This window comes from Triticum urartu, chromosome 7 (assembly GCF_003073215.2).
Source record: "Triticum urartu cultivar G1812 chromosome 7, Tu2.1, whole genome shotgun sequence".
NCBI classification, from domain to species: domain Eukaryota; kingdom Viridiplantae; phylum Streptophyta; class Magnoliopsida; order Poales; family Poaceae; genus Triticum; species Triticum urartu.
The window spans coordinates 223,149,099-223,171,002 of record NC_053028.1 but is presented as its reverse complement, the minus strand read 5'-3'; the positions used below and the strand labels follow the sequence as shown (position 1 = coordinate 223,171,002).

Sequence of the window (21,904 nt, the reverse complement as noted above, 5' to 3'; positions counted from 1 at the left end):
GATTTTCTGCTTCAGGAATTGGTGCAACTACTCGCTTGTTTTGGTTGTCATATTGGGCTTGATAATGAGACAAGTCTGCTTCTTCAACCAATTGACAAGCTAGCGGACGCACCTCCCGGTTTATTGCTCGCAGATCCGCTTCACTAAACTCTGACCCGTCTTCCTTCAAGCTGGGATAGCCCTGAGCCGCTTCAACAGGATCAAAATCCGGCACCCAAGCTTTTGCCCGGATTAAGGCATTGATCGCACCGGTTCGAGCAGCAGATTTCTTCAGCTCTTCAACCCGGGCAGGAAGCATCGACAGTCTCTTCAGAGTGTCCTGAATCAAAGTGGGCACCGAATTGTTGTGGGATGCAGTAGAGATGATCCGCTGTGCACTAGTGTACAATTGTTCAATCAATGTGTAGGCGTCTTTCAATTTCTTCCGCACATCTGACCCCAAGTGACCAATGCGTGTCCCTGAAATATTACAAAGGGTTAACAAACCGGCAGCTCTATAAGACGGCCGAATCAATCTAGAAATCAAACTAGCTTACCAAAGATAGCAGCGGTCATGGCATGCACGTGCCGCTTTATGCTGGTCAGTTCGTCCACCACCGGTTTCAGTGCAGCCTCGGCATCTTCTGCTCGTTTGGTTAAAGCGGATTTTTCAGTGGCCCAATCCGCCCGCTCCTTCTTGAAATCCTTCTTAAGCTATTCCATGACGCTTAAGGCGCTGGTCAACTCCTCTTTTTCTTTTGAGGTTTCAGTCTGTTGGGACTTCAGATTTTCTTGGATATCAGCGACTTGGTTTTCTTTTGTCTTCAGCTCAGCCTACATACAGACAGTTATATGATTCAGCAAGCAGTGCAAGAATTGAAGCACCAACCACATAACAAGTTATGCACTTGGCACTTGGGGGCTAATGCCTATTTGATCTTCATATTTCACTTGATTATAAAGTCCCAAGATCAATACAAGTATTCAACTTGGCACTTGGGGGCTAATGGCTATTTGCTCGAATAAATTCTGATGCTGCGATCTCAATTACTTAAAGTCCCGATTTAACTACACCAAGTTGAACCGGCCCTTGGGGGCTACATCAGCGAATTCCGAAGCATTGGGATTTATATTAGCAAGTCCCGGTTTGAATGAAGATTCTAAACCGGTCCTTGGGGGCTAGGAGAGTTAACAAAATTGAAATATCCAAGCAGGAAAAAGTACATGAAAGTTACCTCAAATTTCTCTTTCATCATATTCACCAGACTAGCTTCATAATCACGGCTGGTATACAGCCGGTTCAGGTAGCCAGAATGAAGATCTTGGGCATTCAGAGCAGCATAGGTCGCCAAGTCAACATTCCACTTGCCTTTGCCCATGGCAGCAAATTCTTCTTTGGCGGTATGCTTGGATAAAACAACAGGATTGCTAGGCTCTGTACGGCCAATGCCAGTAATTACAACTTCATCATCCTTAGCATCACCGGTTTGCACTGGCGCAGTCGGTTTGTCAGCAGGCTGGGATGGACTGGTGGATCTCCCAAACCGGATGGGGCTTGTGGGCTGGTTGACAGGGCTTGAGGTGTCAATAGGCCTTTCTTCAGCAATAAAATTGTCATCCTGCTGTGGTGGATCATTGGGTATATCTTCAGGAATAGTCGCTTCAAGATCTGGTGTTTTACCCGGTTCAGGGACGGCGTCCTCCTCGGCCGCTTTATCCAGGCGAGCCTTCTTGCTCGGCCTAGGCTTGGCCCTGAAAGGAATAACAAAGTCAAATACAGCATATGTTCCAAGGTGATGTACCAGAAATATTATGATAAGTATAGCTTACCCAAGCACCCTTTTGAGCGGTGGCAGCTGAGTAGCCGATGACTCGCTAGAGGATGAGTGGGAAGTAACTTGATAATCGGAGTCAGATGGATTAAGAGGTTGAAGAAAACAGCCCGCTTTAGGACAAGCACTGACAAGCAAATTAGAGACCTCTGAACAGCGTTTTCGAACCGGATTGTTCGGTAAACTGGCGGAGGTAACTACCTGGCCACTGTGCCGGGTTGTGCGACGAGCTTCGTGCTGTTGGGTCTTCATAAGAAATTTGGGATCCAAGTAAGCAAGAGGATGAGAAAATTTAACCTTCCGGTTTGCCTGACAGATTTTTAGTGAAGGCAAAGGGTTTGAATCGGAAGAGAGAGTAATTACCTCTGCAACATCAGCATGGCTGGCTTCGGCATCATCCTGACAAATATCATCATCAATAAGGCGTATGAAAAATAAGCCAAGTGAATCAAGCTCTACCTCAAGGTCCGGATTACCCACATCATCATCAGGGGCCGGATCAGAAGATGCAGTGGTTTTCTTCTTATGAGCAGGCCGTTTCACGACTTTAGTCTTTGGCCGGGTTGGTCTTTCCGGTTTGTCTATTTTTTCTGGCTTCTCCTGCGGAAGCTTCTTGCTCCAAAACGGATCATTTCCCTGTTTAAACAGACATTGATATCAAATAATGACCAGATATATCAATAACAGGTTCAGTAAAAAGAAAAATCAAACTCTTACAGCTGGCGGTCTGTTGGTGGCACAGAAGGGAAGCAGGCCGGTTCGAGCACAGATGTGTTCTGGTTCATTCAGCATTTTATTCACAGCCTCTGTGATTTCTTCATCGGTGAGCTGGATGTTAGCATGTCGCAGTGGGTCATCAACACTGCCAGTATACTCGCACATCAAACCGGAGCGCTGACTAAGGGGCAGTATGCTCCACGATATCCAACAGCGAGCGAGATCAACCCATGTTAAACCGTTGGCCATGAAGGCTCTGAGCTTGGACAGTTGAGGAGCGTATTTGCTTCTCTCCTTGGCAGTCAACCTTTGCGGAAAGGGGTGTGTATTGCTAAGCCGCTCCGGACGAAAGCCAGGCAAAGGATTTTCACCAGCAGGGGAGGTGTCTTTGCAATAGAACCATGTTTGATTCCACTCTTTGGGGTGGCTGTGCAGTTTGGCGTGAGGGTATGTGACCTCTTTCCTTTTCTGAATCGCCACACCACCCAATTCCGTATTGGAACCGTCAGTAAACTCAGTACGGCGGTTTAGATGGAAGCAGTCTCTGAACAACTCAACTGTGGGCTCCTCTTGAAAGAACACCTCACAGAGCACTTGGAAGTGACACATGTTTGTAACAGAGTTGGGGCCAGTGTCTTGTGGGCGGAGTTGAAAATTGGCCAAAACATCCCGGTAAAATTTAGAACCGGGTGGCTTAAAGCCCCGGGCTAAGTGATCTACGAAAACGACGACCTCTCCTTCTTGAGGTGTGGGAGGGCATTCTTTGCCGGGGACCCTCCAATGGATGGTGTTTTTGCTGCCTAAAGCGCCGATCAGGACTAAATTGTTCAGTTGAGTCTCTGTGACGCGAGAAGAAACCCAGTTGCACTCATATACTTGCTTGGCCATGATGAAATCTACAAGATAGGTGATTCCGGTTCAAGAATGCATTGATTGAAGTACACTGGTATGTACAATGTTAAACCGGAGACAACTCTATCTAAACCGGAGTTTTATGAAGCAACAGCATCTGGCGGTTCAACAAGGGGACTAATGGTATATACCGGTTTGGCAATTTTTTCTACAAAGTTAAACCGCATGGTCTAAACATTGAAACAGTCGAGATTGTAGATGAGTAAGTATGCAAAAACAGGTTTCACAAGATTATACTACAGCGTTGGATCTGGAACATGTTCATAAAAGAGATAAAAATTCAAGGCCCAAAAGGAGCAGTGCCAAATCAATGAGCCATCGCTACGGATAAGATCTATGGTCTTAATATGCGAAAGTGAAAACAGAGGGTAAAAACTACTACTACATAAAAGCAAAGATTCACAGACTCGTCTAAAGATCTAGCATATGAACAAGGAGCAGGCGATGAACACTAGAGAGCATGGAAACCCTAGAACAGATCTATAATGAAAAAGATAGAAGACTTACCGGAGCTGAGGAAGACGCGGAAGGTCGCCGCGGTGCTCTGGTACGCTCAGGGTGATGCAGCGGCCAAGGTTGGTGCAGTAGTTGACGGCGGCGGCGGAGCTCCGAAGCTGGGCGACGCGAGGAAGACGAAGCAGAAGGGCACGAAGGGGAAAAAAGAAATGACCCTTTGGTCCTATTTATAAAGAAAGGGACATGTGTCAGGCGCGAGAATCAAGGGGCCGCGAATTTGGAAACGGAGTTGTCGCCTCGATTGTCGCAGATCTATTAAACAAGAAGGTATCATGGATAGTTTCTTTATGACAGATGACGTCACTCCTGTTTACAGTAATCAGAGAAGATGACATCACGGCAGTTCACCAAACTACAAGAAGATGTTGAAGATGAAGTTTTGCTAAAGGATTGACATGAACCTGTTCAAATCAATCTGGGGCCTAATGTTGGGGATATTACTACTGGGCGTAAACCGGCCTATCTGGGCCGGGTTAACTTCATCAGTAGTTAAGTATGTTAAAGCCCATGAAGGTAGATGAGGGCTTAAAGCCCATGATCGGTTTAAGGCATGTAGCCGTAAACCGGCGTCAGTATGTAAACTTGTATTGTGAGTTAGGAATAAGTAGAGACCAAACCGAACACGTATATGAGCCGGTGTTGGGACTCTGTAAACCGACGGGCGTCACCCATGTATATAAGGGGACGACCCAGTGGCGGTTCAAGGACAACAGACAACAACTCGAGACCTAGGTGAAGCTTGTTTGCTCCCTAGTCATCGAAACCCCATCAATTCCATCACAACTAGACGTAGGCTTTTACCTTCATCGAAGGGGCCGAACTAGTATAAACTCTCTTGCGTCCCTGTGTCCGCTTTAACCTCTTCAAGCTAACCCGTTGCGATGGCTCCACGACTAAGTCCTTTCACGAGGATATCTGTCGTGACAAAACCATGACACAAGCTAAGTTCATTATATGTGCAAGGGAAATCAACTCATCACAATTTTTGGACACGATTAGATCATGAAACAATTTGCATCGGATAGCTAAATGACCACTTTCATTGCAAAGTCCACAAGTACGGCAAAGAAAATTTAAATTTTCAGCACAATCATCTAGACTTTCTTGCAACAATTTAGTTTCTAAGTGCTTATGCCTCTTGCAATATCTATCTTCCCTATTTTGTGTGTACTTGCAAACCAAATGCACTCCACAAAAATTGACATGTTTATAGGAGACATTTTCATCATAACTAGTGCAATCATCATTAGTACCATGGATATTCAAGGAGTTCATACTAAAAACATTGCAATCATGCTCATCATTCAAAGGTTTAGTGCCAAACATTTTAATGCATTCTTCTTCTAACACTTTGGCACAATTTTCCTTTCCATCGTACTCACGAAAGATATTAAAAAGATGAAGCGTATGAGGCAAACTTAATTCTATTTTTTTGTAATTTTCTTTTATAAACTAAACTAGTGATAAAACAAGAAACTAAAAGACTCGATTGCAAGATCTAAAGATATACCTTCAAGCACTCACCTCCCCGGCAACGGTGCTAGAAAAGAGCTTGATGTCTACTACACAACCTTCTTTTTGTAGACGTTGTTGGGCCTCCAAGTGCAGAGGTTTGTAGGACAGTAGCAAATTTCCCTCAAGTGGATGACCTAAGGTTTATCAATCCATAGGAGGCGTAGGATGAAGATGGTTTCTCTCAAGCAACCCTGCAACCAAATAACAAAGAGTCTCTTGTGTCCCCAACACACCCAATACAATGGTAGATTGTATAGGTGCACTAGTTCGGCGAAGAGATAGTGATACAAGTGGTATATGGATAGTAGATAAAGGTTTTTGTAATCTGAAAATATAAAAACAGCAAGGTAATTAATGATAAAAGTGAGCACAAACGGTATTGCAATGCTAGGAAACAAGGCCTAGGGTTCATACTTTCACTAGTGCAAGTCCTCTCAACAATAATAACATAATTGGATCACATAACTATCCCTCAACATGCAACAAAGAGTCACTCCAAAGTCACTAATAGCGGAGAACGAACGAAGAGATTATGGTGGGGTACGAAACCACCTCAAAGTTATTCTTTCCAATCAATCCGTTGGTCTATTCCTATAAGTGTCACAAACAGCCCTAGAGTTCATACTAGAATAACACCTTAAGACACAAATCAACCAAAACCCTAATGTCACCTAGATACTCCAATGTCACCTCAAGTATCCGTGGGTATGATTATACGATATGCATCACACAATCTCAGATTCATCTATTCAGCCAACACATAGAACCTCAAAGAGTGCCCCAAAGTTTCTACCGGAGAATCGCGACGAAAACGTGTGCCAACCCCTATGCATAGGTTCATGGGCGAAACCCGCAAGTTGATCACCAAAACATACATCAAGTGAATCACGTGGTATCCCATTGTCACCACAGATACACATGGCAAGACATGCATCAAGTGTTCTCAAATCTTTAAAGACTCAATCCGATAAGATAACTTCAAAGGGGAAACTCAATCCATTACAAGAGAGTAGAGGGGGGAGAAAACATCATAGGATCTAACTATAATAGCAAAGCTCGTGATACATCAAGATCGTATCACCTCAAGAACATGAGAGAGAGATCAAACACATAGCTACTGGTACATACCCTCAGCCCCGAGGGAGAACTACTCCCTCCTCGTCATGGAGAGCACCGGGATGATGAAGATAGCCACCGAAGAGGGATTGCCCCCTCCGGCAGGGTGCCGGAACGAGCCTAGATTGTTTTTCGGTGGCTACGGAGGCTTCTGGCGGTGGAACTCCCGATCTATTATGCTTCCCGATCGTTTTAGGGTATATGAAGATATATATAGGAGGAAGAAGTGCGTCAGGGGGTCCACGAGGGGCCCACGAGGGTGGAGGGTGCGCCCAAGGGGGTGGGCGCGCCCCCTGCCTCGTGGCTTCCTCGTTGATCCCCTGACGTGCACTCCAAGTTTTCTGGGCTTCTTCTGATCCAAAAATAAGTTCCGTGAAGTTTCAGGTCAATTGGACTCCGTTTGATTTTCCTTTTCTACGATATTCTAAAACAAGGAAAAAACAGAAACTGGCATTGGGCTCTAGGTTAACAGGTTAGTCCCAAAAATCATATAAAATAGCATATAAATGCATATAAAACATCCAAGGTTGATAATATAATAGCATGGAACAATCAAAAATTATAGATACGTTGAAGACGTATTACCCTTACACATGTGGGACATCAACTGATGCTGGCGAAAGGTCTATGGGAATTTGTGTCCCCAGGTCTATTGGTTCCCTCCAGATCTTGCAGTTGGTGTGTCTTTCAAGGAGAATTATTGGTTCGCTATTTGTGTTGTGACTTCGACATCTTCTTCCATTTTGTTCTGTGGCCTGTTCTGGTTTATCAAACCCTCTAAACTGGTCATGATGGATTTTAAGCCTATACTGCATGGGGTGATCCTTCAACCGATGCTGCTTCAGCGATTCATATACCTCGTCTCAACGGACGAGTGACTATTGTGGTATTAAACGCCTGGTATGGCGAGGGAGTTTGCATATGTCCTTTCCTTTATTGTTGGTTCAGTATAATTTTCAATCTTCAACGGGCGGCTTACAATCGGGGGAAGAAGGCCAGTGTGATTTTAATGTAGTTTTGTTTTTACTGGTCGTTCTGCATCCACTTGTCTGTCCATTATAATGACTTTTGTTTTCCTTATAGATCTAAAATGCCCTTAAGGTATTTTTATTGCAAGAACATTGAAACTAAAACAAAACTAAATATTCCATATCTAATCTCTTCATTTTGTCCTCTAATTTTTCATTCATATTCCCGGTAGCTGCCCAGCGTGTGGTACATTCAAATCCGATTATCATTACTGCCACATTTATTTTACATTTAAAAAGAACTAGTCAATTCCCCGTATGTTACAACGTCGACATAATATTGTATACAGAACCATCATGATTTACCTAACTTTTGTTGTTTATTATGTGATTACGTGCCAAAATATTAATTTAACTATTGATTGAATTGGGACTTATTAACTTACAAACAAAACATGATTAAGGTGAGGCGGTAAAACATGGGGTAGTTGAGCTGATGTTTTTTAAGGAAAAAAAGTAGAAAAAATTTCAACAAATCCGCATATAAAGCTAGAATAGAAGGGAGGGGACATAAATGAGCATGGAAGCACTTGTTTATCGGTTTCTTTCAATGAAATGATATCAGGAGCGGGAAGCTCCTTAGTGAAAAAGGAAAACATGGAACCTGATGTGCTTTTTTAATGTATATATAGAGGAGTTTAAGAAGCAGTTCATTTGGCCGATTCTCCCAAAATCTCGACAATTGGTTCTCCCCAGATTCTTCCAGAATCATGAATTCATTTTTTACAGCCCTACCTAGTTAATGTCTAAATAGTTAGGATTGTCAAGAAATATGGTTTCAAGATTCAGATAGAATCTAGTGGGTGGTATGATTCTAAAAATTCAGAGAGAATTGGCCAAAAGAACTGAGACTAAAGACATTGTACACTAGTTGTAGAATATTTAATATTAATTCTCAAAGAAATGTAGTTTTATGGAATCTGCTGTTTTTTACATAACTTTTGGGAATCTGCTTTCTAATATGGAAAGGCTAAAAATCTAACGTCAGACTTTTAGACATGGTAAATCGAATGTTTTTTATTGCAATTTATATTGACGCGATAATAACATATCTAGTTTGCAAGCACAACAATTCTCTAACAAAAAAGAACTGAGACGAATTTGTCATACTCGTCAATTAAACTTGTCATCCTCGACGAACACACTTGTCATGAAAAATATTCATTTTGCCATGCCTAAGAATCTGACATTCGCTAGTTTCTTCTAATAAGGAGATGCAAAAATTCTGAAGTTGGAGTTTGAGGCATGGAAAATCAAATGTTTTTCATGGCAATTTATATTGATGCGCGCAAATTAGTTTACAAGCACGGCAATTTTTTGACAAAAAAATTAGGATGATTTGTCATGCTTGTCAACTAAATTTGTTATGCTCGACGAATATATTTTAGGGAATGTCTAGGGCACATCTAGATGTGACCTACTTATTGCACATCTAAGTGAGTGAATCAAGTATGAAGAGGAAAAGAAAAAAGAAAAAGAAAATATCCACACGAATCTCAATGTAAGATCAATGATATAGGATTTAGATGTGCAATACTTATGGCACATCTAGATGTGTTTTAGCAAAACTGTATATTTTATCCTGAGAAACGTTTGATTCGTCATGCCTAAAAACTTGACATTAGCTGGATATTCGGATCCTTTTAATACGGGAGGAAATCCTCATTTTTCTCCACTTTCTCTTGATAACCCAATTTTCCCCGTTAAATTCCGTGGAAGGAACCACCGCTCCAGCGCAGCCATGTACCCCGATCCCAACGCCTCGTGCCTTCCGCCTAGCCCCGCGACGTGTCCATTCCTCTGAGATGGCAGTCACCGCGACCGACATGGACCGCATGGCGAACGGCGCCGTCGAGTCCTCCGCCGAGTCCCCGGCCGCGGAGGCGCCTCCGGAGGCCAGGACCAAAGGCCGCGGGCTCCGTCGGTGGCGCCGTATCCAGCGGGAGCACCGCGCGGAAGGCCCCGCTGCCCCCGCCACTGCCGCTGGTGGCAGAGGTCGTGCAGATGACGACGCGGCACAGCTCCACAAGCGCCGGCTGCCCATCGGCACCGCCGCGCCCCCCAAGGAGAAGCACGAGGTGGCCGTCGAGGAGGTGGAGAGCTCCACCGCTTCCGTCGAGTCCCGCTTCGTCCCACTGGAGCCAGTGCCGGCGCCGGCGCCAGCGAAGCTGGACCCGGATCTCGGCCTGCTCGTCTCCTCCGTCGGCTTCTCGGTCGGCGCAGGCGGCGCTGACTCCGACAACAGCGAGGACCGGAGCAGCAAGTCCTCCACCGCCGCGAGCGCCCCGCGCCACGACTTCCCGCGCGAGCGAGACAGGCTGCGTGCTCACACCGCCGCCGCCATCCACGGGAAGAATCACCGGACCGCGCGCGCGCGAGCCGACAGGCAGAGCGCTCACACAGCCTTCTCCCTGGCCAAGGCCGAGGCCGATAACTCTCGTTGGAGCGTCGAGTCCGACCGCCGCAGCTCTAATGCCGTCCACGGCCGGAAACAGGGGGTCGGCAGCATCGGCAATGGCATCCACAAGGAACTTTCTGATGGTGATGACCACAGCGATGAAGGGCAGCCAAGCGATGAGATGCGATCAACAGCTGGAGGTTACTGCACGCAGAGTGGGAGTAGTGTGGTGGGAAAATTGGGTGGCGGAAATGGTGATTCTGGTGATGCTGATGTTGAGGACACATTTGATGAGGGGGGTGTTGGGAAGGGTGAGATGGGATTAGAGATGAACTCATGTGCCAACCCATTTGCGGAATCTATTTTGTCACTTCAGAGAACGCAGGAAGCTCTCGAGAATGGTATGGCTGAATTCTCACCCAACTTATCTTTATTCACCATCCAAATGTGGCATGCCAACTGTTTGTACAAACCAATGCTTTTGTCGATGCATTTGTTCTTACTGCATTTTGTAAGAAGTGTAAGATCAAACTGCCATACATTTCCTGATGCTTGAGCAATAAAAGTCATTGTTCGGTTATCTTGATATTGTTATTTGCTTTTTGGGACGGAATGAACTATAGCTGTAATACGATGACCAATCAGTGATGCTACTTTTGAAATGATATTGGTTGGGAAGTCCTGTTACTTCTAATTCTACTCAGTATAAAATTATCTATTTGGTCCTAAATCCGGTTCATTCAATAATGCAATCTAGGAACATTTATTTTTCTACATCAGAAGTTGAATTAGCTTAAACTCATTAATTATAAATAGTTAGTGTTTCAATTATATGGCTACAGTAGTTGATTATGTTTGACATGACCAAATCATTGGAATTTTCACCCTGTAGAAACTTGTGGTCTACTGTGACATTCTGTTGGCATTATCCGATAAATGATCAGTGAAGATTCCTTGTTGTAAAATTGGTTGTCTGCTAACCATGTTTTGAGCAACTGCTCTGAGGCTTGTCTTGAAACGCCACGTCAGTCCATTTCCAGTTCTGTGTCATTGCATGGTTTGTACTGACACAATCAGTACGGTCGTGATATGATTTACCATTTTATGCGTTGGTTTTCAAGTAATCATTGCTTCTATGCATATTGCAGAGATACGGAACTTTGTGGTGATCGGGAAAGAATCAACCGATGATCTTGATGCACGTGATGATGAATGGAGCAACTCGCTCCACATTGAGGAATCTGTTGAAGAAGCAAATGAAAAGAGAAAGGATCTTGAGTCAAGGGTGGAACAAGCATCAATACTGATCAAGGAGAAGGATTCAAGAATACTTGAACTAGAAGCTCTCAGCCGGACGAGGGCGTGGAGAAGTGCAATTCAGAGTGCTAACAACCAGCTGTTGCAGCCGGATCTTGATCAACTGCTCCAGGAGAAGATGGAAGCGGAGATTCAGTGCATCATCCTGACAAGAGCCTCTCAAACCTGGACACCCGTTGCCGAGGATCGGAAAGCTCTCTACAAGGAGCAGAAATGTCTGCTTGGCGACTACAAGCAGCTCGAACTCAAACTGCGTAGTGCCGAGAACCGAGCGGCAATACTAGGGGAGATGGTGGAGAAGCTGGAGGCGCAATGCAAAGAGCTCTCTGCGAGTGCAGAAATCTTGCAGCTGCAATCTAGAACAAGCTCCGCGTCACTGTTATGTTTCATCCAGTTTATACTGCTGCTTATTGCCATAGGCATCTATGTTGTGCGTCTGTCTCCATCCTCGGCCGAGTTTGTACCTACGTGAGGTTAGAACTACCAGCAGTTGTGCCTTGTTACTAGTTAAGCTTAGAAGAATATACCGTGTAAACTTGCCAGCAGAAGTTTAAAATTTCGTTTGTAATTAAGCTCTTTGCTTTCTGGTTCTTGTATCTGATGGTCCAAGATTTTCTGGGTAAGTGGAATAAGAGCTGATATCATCAGCTGATCACTCAGAACCTTCTACCGGAAAGATTGCCTTCTATGCCTAGTGAGTTTGTCTGGCTGTACGCTGAGCACTGAGAACCTTCTACTCGAGAAGATTAAGATTGTATACTGAGGTTTATTGGAAATGGGAAATGTTTGCGAGAGAGAATTGGCTAAAACTGGAAGAGGATTTGTGGCTCTCGGGTCTCACCACCCCCTATATGAATATAGCATTAGAAAACATATTAGGAAATTCCAAAAAAATCTAAAATTTTGGGATATGAAACCTGGGTGTCCGTTGTACACACGTGTTCAATTTCGTGGGGAATGGGTGCCTGTGATAATGTCAGTAAAAAGACAAAAAAATCATGTGTAGAAAAAAAACTTGATGTAACATATGTTGGACCGTAATTTCTGCTCCGCGGATACGACGGCACCCATTCCTCACGAAAATGAACACGGCTGTATAATGGGCACCCAGGTTACATATCCCAAAATTCCTAGCTTACAACGATCGGGTTGCGTCTAGTATGATCGGTGTGCTTTATCTAAACTAGGCAGGATAAATTGGTTACCTTTCCCACTCTAAGAGCTTCTCTCAGCACGAGTTGTAGAGATGAGAATCATGAAAATCAAGATCCCAAACAAGAAAAAAATTACAGTACAAACCAAGGAAGAGGCATCGCGAGGGTCATCGGTTCAAATTCAGTAGTCGACTTTTTTCTCTATCGATGTTCTAGGTACAAGGATCTTTTTTTTTCTGAATTAAATGGTGAATCCAGGATCTTTTACGTTTCCTACCATATGACAACATGCGCCTGAGTATCAATCACAAGTCACTCTCGATGACATGTGCTTTCGCTTCACTGGCAGTATCCTTCACTCACTTTCTTGATTCGTATTCAGCACGACTGATGAGAATATGTAGCTTAGCTTGAAGCCCTTGCTCAGTAGCCGTACCCTTCGTTACTTTTTTCTTGCATCATGGTCACACTCAAGATTTCTCTCTCCCCCGGCAAAACACTTTTACATGTCCTTTTCGTCCACTTCATATCATGTTAGTTTTGTTTGAAACACGAATACCCTGTTGTACCCTATCCATCGTATTTGCTCTTCGGTAAACGTAAACTGATCGGGAGCAAGATAAGATCAGCATAGTTTGTTAGACTATTGCTGGCTTACAAAGAAGAAGGCATGCAAGAGTTCTGAGAGATGTATGGGTAATGACACCACTTATAACAACAGGCAGTCAGTTTGTTCAGCGCAACCACACCTTTGTAGCTGAGCTTTGGTTTAGTCAGGGCGCAGGGCAAGACCTACAGATATGTACATCCTTTCTACAACTTACGATCTTGTTCTTGCAGACCTCAACCACTTAGCTATTCACAAAGCTGAATCAAGGTAGCTGTAAAACCGTCGACGACTGAACTGGAGGAGGCTGCTATAGTTGCGATCATGTACGCTGACAAAGAGAGCCTCAGTGTCAGGACTGAACGATATGCCGGCAATCTCACCAAAGAAGTCCAGCTCCTGCTTCCTGTCGTACCCACTCCCGACGTCAAAGATGTGGATGAAGTCTGCAGCTTCAGCCATTGCCAGGAACTTGCCGTCAGATGTATAGCGGATGGACCTTATGGCTCCCATGTTGCCTCCCAGGACAGCGACAGACTTGGAGAGGTTACGGGCGTCCCAGATCCTGCATGTCTTGTCTTGGTTCCCAGTTGCGAATGTCCGGCCGTCTGGGTTCCATGCCGATGCAAACGAATAATCCAAATGACCACTGAGCTCGTGAATCATCTGCGGGAAAACAAACAACGAAACGCTTGTGTAAATTACGATGTCATTGTTTGAAAGTCGACGATTGGGCCTTGCGCTGTACTTACTTTCCCCGAATTAGCATCAACCAGAACACCGTCAGGATTGTCCCCCACAACAGCAATGATTTTACCATCAGGGCTCAAGGATGTGTGCTGCATCAAAGAAAACAAAGGAGCAAAACAAGGTCAGGCTGATATCCTCCTCGTCACCTAATGGAAGATAAACATTCTTTGACCAAGTATTGAGTATTAACTTCAGTACCAGGTTCTGATTAGTGCCTCCTTTGGTTTGGAGGAATTTCATAGGAATTTTAGAGGATAGGATTTTTATAGGATTTTTTTCTTTAGAGCCCTTTGGTTCATAGGAATAGATTCCTATTCCTACATAGGATTGGTTCCTATCCTCCACATTTCATAGGAAAATAAAAATGAGCCTAGACTCAATGGAAAAATTCCTTTGGTGTCAACCAAATGACATCTCGTTTCCTATTCCTACTCATAGGATTTGAGATACATGCCATCTCATTTCCTACAAAATTCCTATTCCTATGATAATCCTATCCTATGAACCAAAAGAGGCCTAAACTACAATACACAGTGCATTCTCGAAAAAAAAAAACTACAATACACAGTGCAGCAAATAGAACACTAAATATAGACAAGTGCAAAGGATGAAGCTGAGGCTTACATTCACAGCCCAATCGAAATGAAAATTATTGCACATTTGAAACTTCTCCATGTCAAAGTCTCTTAGTCCACAATCATTGTTGGATGCTAGGAAATGCACGGAACCACTGCCAAAATAATTTTTAGATTGTGATCAATGAATGCTCAATTTCACAGAAACAATGGAACAATTTGTTCATAGAAAATAACCTACCTAGGTTTCTCAAATATCTCCAGACAATTAGTAATGCCATTGTCATCATGAGTTGACTTGGAACAATAGCTTATTCCTTCACGGTCCAAAAACTGCATTCCACAGACAATAAATTACATTGTAAATGGTTGTAGATGTCAGAGATGGAATAAAACGTTAAAAATGAAAATAAGTTACTTTGCAAATTAGTTCTCCATGAAAGCCACCAGCAACCAGCAGGTTGTTCTTGACTGCCAATGTGCTAACGTGAGTCCGATAAAAGCCCTCATAGAAATTCCCCTCGTGCTTCTGAAGTCAAAAGCAACAAATATATTAAATATATAAGGATCTGTAAGAAAAATGCAGGTTCAAACAAACACTTGGAAGAGGAATTTGTACCTCACATGGAGCAACATGTCCTTGAAGATCAATGACCTCATGCTTCTCAGAGGTCAGTGGTGACCAATGAAGCACAGACATGTGTGACATAAGATAAACATCATGCCTTGTTGTTGCCCATACTAAATTTCTCAACTGTATGAAAGTGATAGAGTGAGCTTAATAATTTCACATGAGCAAGCAGGCAATTAATTATGTGAGAACATCTGATTGCTCAGTACAACCATATGTTAAAGAGATACAAGGCATGTTAGGTGTTGTAAATGTTTGCTCCCGTGTTAGGACTTGGGACGCCATATTGCAATTTTACAACTACCTTTCTGCACTTTCATGAAGTGCATATTCAAGAGAATGTGTAGACTTTGTTAGTGACTAATTTTCATAGGAACAGTTGATTATTTTTTCTCTCTGCATGTATTCTAAAAACTGAACATCAAGAAAGAAAATCTGCGACAGACTAGCTTGTGCAGGACTACAGCCAAATATTGGCAAGCATGGAACAAGGAACACAATAACAGACACGGTATCTCAATTAGCATGTCTGAAAACCCTTGTTTGCTTAGCATGAACTGAGCAAGACCCAATAAAATATGGTACCAGAAGCTACCATTTTCTCACCTGAAAATGAAAAATGGTCGGTCTCACCGATCTTGTGTTATGCGCAAACTCGTAGTAGAGTTGACCTTTCTCCACAGGTGTACATACCTGCATCAAGATCACCACGAAAAACCTCAGGAACTGAACAGGAACACGGAGTACTGTTACCAATCTATCTTGTTATCTAGCACTATCATACCTTCTCCGATAATTGTCCCGAATTAGGTATGTTCTCAAAGTTCGTATACCCTTCCAGTCTTGACTTCCTATATCCGTCCCTTGTGATGGTCAGCCGTTCCCAGGGAATTCCCTGTATGTCCTTCCCTTTCAGGACATCCATCGCAGATGTATCTTCTGACGCCTTGCTAATCTACAAACAACAGAATCCAATTCTGTCAGACCAATAGAAAACTATTCTGAAACTGCAGCCCTGGAATCTAGAAATGCCACAAATGCAGGTAAGACAGTAATTGATCTAAACTGTAATATGGCATTTGACTAGAAGTGTATTTATCTGCAAAACAATCTTTGATTAATCGTTGAGCTCAAGCTAGCAACCTACTCAATTACCACAGCAGCATCAAGGTATGCGCATGGCGCGGGCCAATTGAACTAGGAATCGAGCAGGAAGGCGAAATCAGCAACATAAAGGATCAAGTTGGAGACGAGACCCCATGGCCCAAGAACTTGGCAGGCGGGCGAACTTACAGATTGGACGTACTCGTCGTCGTCGTAGTCGGAGTCCCCCGCCAGGTCGGCGAGGCGGTCATCCTCCTCCTCGGGGTACACTCCGGCGAGCCCGCCGTCGTACAGCGACATGGCCTGCAAGGACGTCGGGGGAAAAGCCGCAAATTTGAGCCGAACTCAACCAAAATTTGCGGGGAAATTTCGAGATTATGTCTGCAAGAACACTCACCTCAGTTAATTTCGGCGCCTTGGGTTAGGAACGGGCTTGAATCGCTGTCGAGCTAGGGTTCTGAGGTTTCAGTGAGGGAGAGGAAGCAAGGCTGCCTTTTCTTGTTGGCACTTAAATAATCACAGGCGAGTCTCTCAGAAATAAACCCTCGTAGAAATAAGAAATGAGTTTTGCTTCGGCACACACTCTCTAAAAAGTTTGCACGGATCTTAAAGTTACTTAAAAAGGTTATCGCTATGTTAGCCTGCAGATCAAACATATTGAATAAATTGATTTGGATAAAAAAACTATATTACCCCTTTGATTGAAGATGTACCTTCTAATCTTCACATTTAATCTCTATCGAAATCCATAAACTTAGAATGTTTCTAAGAGTATGTATCGAAGCAGAGTTTATAAGAAATATCATGGCAACAACAAAAGGAAACGGGTCGAGTCAGGCCGAACCGTCTGGTAATTCGAGTCGAATCGACCGCGACCGGAGCCACCGCTCTGTCAGGCCTAGGGGTGATGCCTTGTCTGGAAAGTCCAGATCTTGTTTGCAAGGATACAAGGTTAATTTTTCCTAAGTTTATGAAGGTTTGGAGACCATCTCGAGGTCTATTAGCATCAAATTGAGTTCCTACTTGATGCGGGGGACTCAATGAGAAGAAGATGAATCTTGTGGCATTGGAAAACTTTTGTCGTGTCTACGCCCCTCAATGATGCATCTCTTCAAAGAAGTGAGCATGGGATACATCTTTGTCTCTCATGCCTCGTTTATTTATATCCTAAATCTTTCACTTGTGTTTTTTCAATTGTATCATTGTATACTCTTTTCGTTCTAAAATAAGTGTCTCAACTTTATACTAACTTTAATACAAAGTTGTACTAAGTTTGAGACACTTATTTTGAGACGGAGGGAGTATATTATTTGGGTTGTAGTTGCATTTAGGAAAAACTATTTAGCTGCAAAGCCTAAATTGCTAAAGAAAAGAGACAAAGTTTATAGAGATCTATTCACAGTCGCCACCTTGATCCTTCACAACCGTATTCATGTCAACAACAAAAAAAAATGTCGCTAACTATATTTGTGTGGTCGAATCAAATCAACTACACAAAATACAATTGAACGCCATTGTTGTCAACTGTATAACGCAATTGAATATTTTGCATCAGCCGCACTACTTACTGGAATGTTATGGGGTAAATGTCCACTATTTTATGAAACACAAGTAAATAAACTTAGCGAACTGAGCGTAGCTCGGCTGATTAGATTCCTTGTAGTGGAACCAACCCATGAGGGTTCAAGTCCTAAAATTAACATTGGTGGATGCATTTTTCTAGGTTTATTTTATTCCTTTCGGCGATGTGCGTTCAGTGAAAGAAGACGTTCTGTCTGTGGATTTCGTCAATCTTAAGATGATGTGTCGACTCAATCTTTCGAATGTACTTATATGATAAAAGCATGCATGCGTGTGTTCATATGGATGAGTACATGTGCGTCTGAGTTTGTAACGTGTTCAAAAATTTTATTTAAACTGAGGCAGTCACAATGACACGCCCAACTTTTTTGAAACGGAAGCATACACATTACTTGGTCTTTCTTTTCAGGTGAATATTTTGTCTTGATTATTACTCTTAACACTTAAGTAAAGTTGGGTTGCCCGGTCAATGGGAGGAGGATCTTACGATCAGCATACACTAAGAAGTTAATCATCGTCACAAGTTAAAAGGGAAAGGCCACTTTCTGTAAAGCCCATGCATGCCGAGTAAAAAAACTAGGATTGCAGAAATCATGGGTACAGGCCGAGGACCAGGATGTGAATATACCAATGTGCAAGGTCTCGATGAGTGGCGCCAACGTGATGCTTATCTATCCATCGATAGCGACGGACAAGTACAGGTTGCACTGGAGGCCCCAGGATTCGCGCCAAATGTAACGCAGCCCCCGGAATCCGCCTGCCGTTTCCCCCTTTAGGCCTCGTTTGGTTGCAAGGTATCCCGGGGGGATCCCCGCTGTTTCCCCGGGTCGGAGAACCACGGGCCGAGTTGGCCCAGGGAAATCGATATGGTCATTTGGACCGCATCCTTCGAGGGTTAACCCTGCCCTTTCCGGCTTTCCCCCTTTATATTTCTTTTCTTCCTCTTTTTATTCTTCTTTGTGGGACGGTCTTCGTTTCTCCGAAATTAATGATGGTTTTTTGAGGCGTTATTTTCATTTCCCCCCTAATAAAAGGCTAAATAAGGAGACGTCATTTTTTTTATGCGAGATGCGACGAACTGATTTTTTTATTTGAGTAACTGGATAGGACGAACTGATGTGTAAAGCGGTCGGTGCCGGACAGAATTGGTGTGATAATCAGGCTCGTCGTTACTCAAGCCCACACTGATATTTTTGTGTGTGTGTGTGTGTGTGTGTGAGTTCTAGGAGTTGCGTTACTCAAGCCCACACTGTTTTTTTTTGCGAGAAGACACTGATCTAATTGTTGCCATGGAAGTTGATAAGAACTAGTGCCATGGAGATTGGTCTAATTGTGGCTGCAGAGAATTAGTTATCACCAATCTTCTTAGAAGCAATTGTCAAATCGAAAGTCCTACCCTGCTCCCGTCCTCGATGAGCTCGGGATTAACAGTAAAATCAACACTTCATGGAAGTCATGGTAAAAAAAAACGGTCGTGTTGTTTTTTGCTGCCATGACTTTCATAAATGTTCTTTCATGATAATTTTTTACAAGTGTACAAAACATTTATTAAAGTTTACCACAAAACAATGTCTGAATTTTTTGATTTTCTTTACAATTTCTTTTATTGTTCATAAGGAAGCATTTGAGCTCACGAGTAGATACTACACGTCCTTGTCAAACATAATTTTTGGTTTCTCAGTTTTTATCAGCTCCACACACTTCTCAGCTTCTACCAGCTCTAGCTACTTCTCATTCAGCCGCATCTCAACCAAACATATTGCCACCTGAATGCTCGCAAGATTGTCCACCCGAATCTTCTTGGGTTCGTTCCTTTTCAACTGATAGATATTGTGAGCGCATCTACAATCAGACTTAGCAAATACGCCCTCCTAAGTGCTCGTGGACGCGCCCGGTCAGTGACCGGGCGTGTCCGTTTTGAGCCTATATTTGTCCGTTTATACAGCCACACTCATCATTTTTTTCCTCATATATGTCTGGTCACTTGCACGTGATTGATAGAGATGAAGAGAGCGAAAGAAAAGAATGAATAAAGAAAGAGTAAATGTGGTCCGGGTGGGCCGCTCCTACATGGCGGACTGACTAGGCGCGTCTGCAAGCTCTCATATCCTCTCTACATTATGAGGGTTCACGGACGGGCCGGACGTATAGGGATATTATAAGAGATCCGATTGTGTCATTTTTTTTTTACTTCTCTCTTCTGTCCGGTCATTAACCGAGCACGTCCGTGAACGTTTGTGAAGGATTTGAGGATGCCGGATGTAGATGCGCTGAGTACCGCTCTATCTATTAGGGCCTCAATACACACGCTACTTTTTCTCGGTAAACGTTGCCCTAAGTCATTTCTTATCATTGCAATTAGTTTAGAGCTCATAAGTCATTAGAGATGCCCGGTGTTGGACAGAGATATCTCCACCATCCATTTGCAAAATGGCACTATGTAAGAGCACCTTCAATGACCTGTAAATTTTCCCTCGCATCCGTCCACGGACAGGGGAATCAGTTCGCGGACATGGATGTGGGAGGCCCCTATCCAACGCTACTCACATATATTTCAAGCAAGATTTCGACTTGCGGACGAAATTCATGCAACCGGCTGATATTCATCAAAGTTTGAAAAGAAAATAGCGCAAATCATCCATACACAGCATGCAAATAAGCCTACTATCTCAAATTCGACGTCCAATAAGTTTTTCAACGGATCATTGTTGTCCCACGTATACTACCCCTTCAACTTCATCCAACACTGTGTACGTAAATGGCCGCTCCTCTGTTATGTGATACATCACGGCAGTGCGCGCGGACTACACAAAGCAACATTGACTGAATGAATCAATCAACAAGTTGAGGAAGAAGAAGCTAAACTTACAATCTCCTCCTCTGTCGCATGCAATGGCCACCTTGCCTCCAGCTGAGTAACTACGTGACAAAACTTGGTGACGATGGCCTGGATGGCGTACCATCGATACGATAACGACCTCATATTGTGATCATGGATGATGTGCATGTCGTAAGGCACAATGTGCTTTCATGCGTAAAACGATTCATTCACTTGTTGCCAGAATGTCCCCCTCTGCTCCAGCCTATGAAATCCGCGGTTACGGCCAACCACACATCGCACAACAGCTCATCCTCCATGGTTGAGTATCCCGCCATCCTTCTTACTCTGCAAAACGACATGGCGTCCGAAAATAAGATCAGTGACATTTGACTGAACACCTGCTGGGCGTGGTGGCCGCCATGGATGTCGTCGACAGGGTGGCGGAGTGTACCTAGGTAAAAATGGCTCCAGGGTGGACAATGCCATCGTAAAAGGCGAGCGGGTGTGTTAGTGCTGGTTGCGGATGTCCGACAATGCATGTGTGGCGGCCAGAGAGGTACAATGGCGGCGGTGAAGGTGGAGGTTGCGGATGCAAAGTAAGGGGGATAAGTGACGGAGTGGAAGAAAATGGGACTAGGAGAGCGGATCTAGTGGGCCTTGGGTGTCGGAGTCCCACGTGGCTACTGTCCGGACTCCCGCAACCCTCCCCCCCCACTCTTCGTCTTCACTTTGCGAGAAAAAGTGCGCCAGGACCGATATAGGCCCGCGTTGGATGGCTTCTGCAGTTCGGACCACCCGGTCCGGACGTATGCGTGCGATTTGAGGGTCGGCGTTGGAGATGCCCAAGAGCCTACAGTCGGGCACCCCAAAAACCCCTCAAACGCCCGGGCGGACAGCCCGATCACTAACCTGTAAAAGTAAATCCGATCTAGACGGGCGCCTCAAACCGACCTCAAACGCATGGGCTGACCGACACCTCTCATATCCAATTGAAATATGGAGCGGATATGGGGAGGCCCGAGCGTGAATAGGGGTCCGGCCCCGTTGGACTGACACCCTGGTATCACACAAGAACACTCTGAAACCCGACGGTCCGAAACGCGTCTCCTCCGTCGTACCGATGACGCCGCGTGGCGCCGCTTCAACAGGCCGCATAGTGCCCTAGCATGTCTATTTAAGCCGACCCTCGGCATCGAAACCCTACCCGTTCACATTTCCTCCCCTCTCATCCGTTGCCGCCACCTTCCACCAGTCGGTTGCTCGTCGCCCGCCACCACTAGTAGCCATGCCGCCATGCACCTGGGTAAGAAGCTACCCATGACTTATGCCGGAACACCGGCTGCAGCTCCTT

The 21,904-nt window shown here is 44.2% G+C and overlaps 2 protein-coding genes across 2 annotated transcripts; one reads left to right on the top strand and one right to left on the bottom strand.

Annotated features, from left to right (window-relative positions):
• The first annotated feature begins 9,330 nt into the window (after nt 1-9,330).
• On the top strand, nt 9,331-11,902 carry LOC125522576 (WPP domain-interacting protein 2). The gene is made up of 2 exons (XM_048687627.1): nt 9,331-10,414; nt 11,162-11,902. The coding sequence occupies exons 1-2, from the start codon at nt 9,421-9,423 to the stop codon at nt 11,800-11,802; spliced, it is 1,635 nt and encodes a 544-aa protein (XP_048543584.1). The 5' UTR covers nt 9,331-9,420; the 3' UTR covers nt 11,803-11,902.
• A 1,273-nt stretch (nt 11,903-13,175) lies between these two features.
• Nucleotides 13,176-16,727, bottom strand: LOC125522348 (uncharacterized WD repeat-containing protein C2A9.03-like). Its single transcript, XM_048687411.1, has 10 exons — nt 16,549-16,727; nt 16,341-16,454; nt 15,832-16,002; nt 15,654-15,740; nt 15,036-15,170; nt 14,835-14,945; nt 14,658-14,749; nt 14,466-14,571; nt 13,844-13,930; nt 13,176-13,757 (listed from the first exon to the last, which is right to left on the bottom strand). Exons 2-10 carry the CDS (start codon nt 16,449-16,451, stop codon nt 13,344-13,346), a joined length of 1,314 nt encoding a protein of 437 aa, XP_048543368.1. The 5' UTR covers nt 16,452-16,454; nt 16,549-16,727; the 3' UTR covers nt 13,176-13,343.
• Between the last annotated feature and the right edge of the window lie 5,177 nt (nt 16,728-21,904).

What these genes read in the sequence shown, in the direction of transcription:
- LOC125522576 (XM_048687627.1), top strand. Translation starts at nt 9,421, where the DNA reads ATGGCAGTCACCGCGACCGACATGGACCGCATGGCGAACGGCGCCGTC. An exon ending in GCAGGAAGCTCTCGAGAATG is followed by an intron (nt 10,415 to 11,161) that starts GTATGGCTGAAT and finishes TGCATATTGCAG; the next exon opens with AGATACGGAACTTTGTGGTG.
- LOC125522348 (XM_048687411.1), bottom strand. Translation starts at nt 16,451, where the DNA reads ATGTCGCTGTACGACGGCGGGCTCGCCGGAGTGTACCCCGAGGAGGAG. An exon ending in GAGATATTTGAGAAACCTAG is followed by an intron (nt 14,572 to 14,657) that starts GTAGGTTATTTT and finishes TTATTTTGGCAG; the next exon opens with TGGTTCCGTGCATTTCCTAG. An exon ending in ATTTCGATTGGGCTGTGAAT is followed by an intron (nt 13,931 to 14,465) that starts GTAAGCCTCAGC and finishes TCTTTGATGCAG; the next exon opens with CACACATCCTTGAGCCCTGA.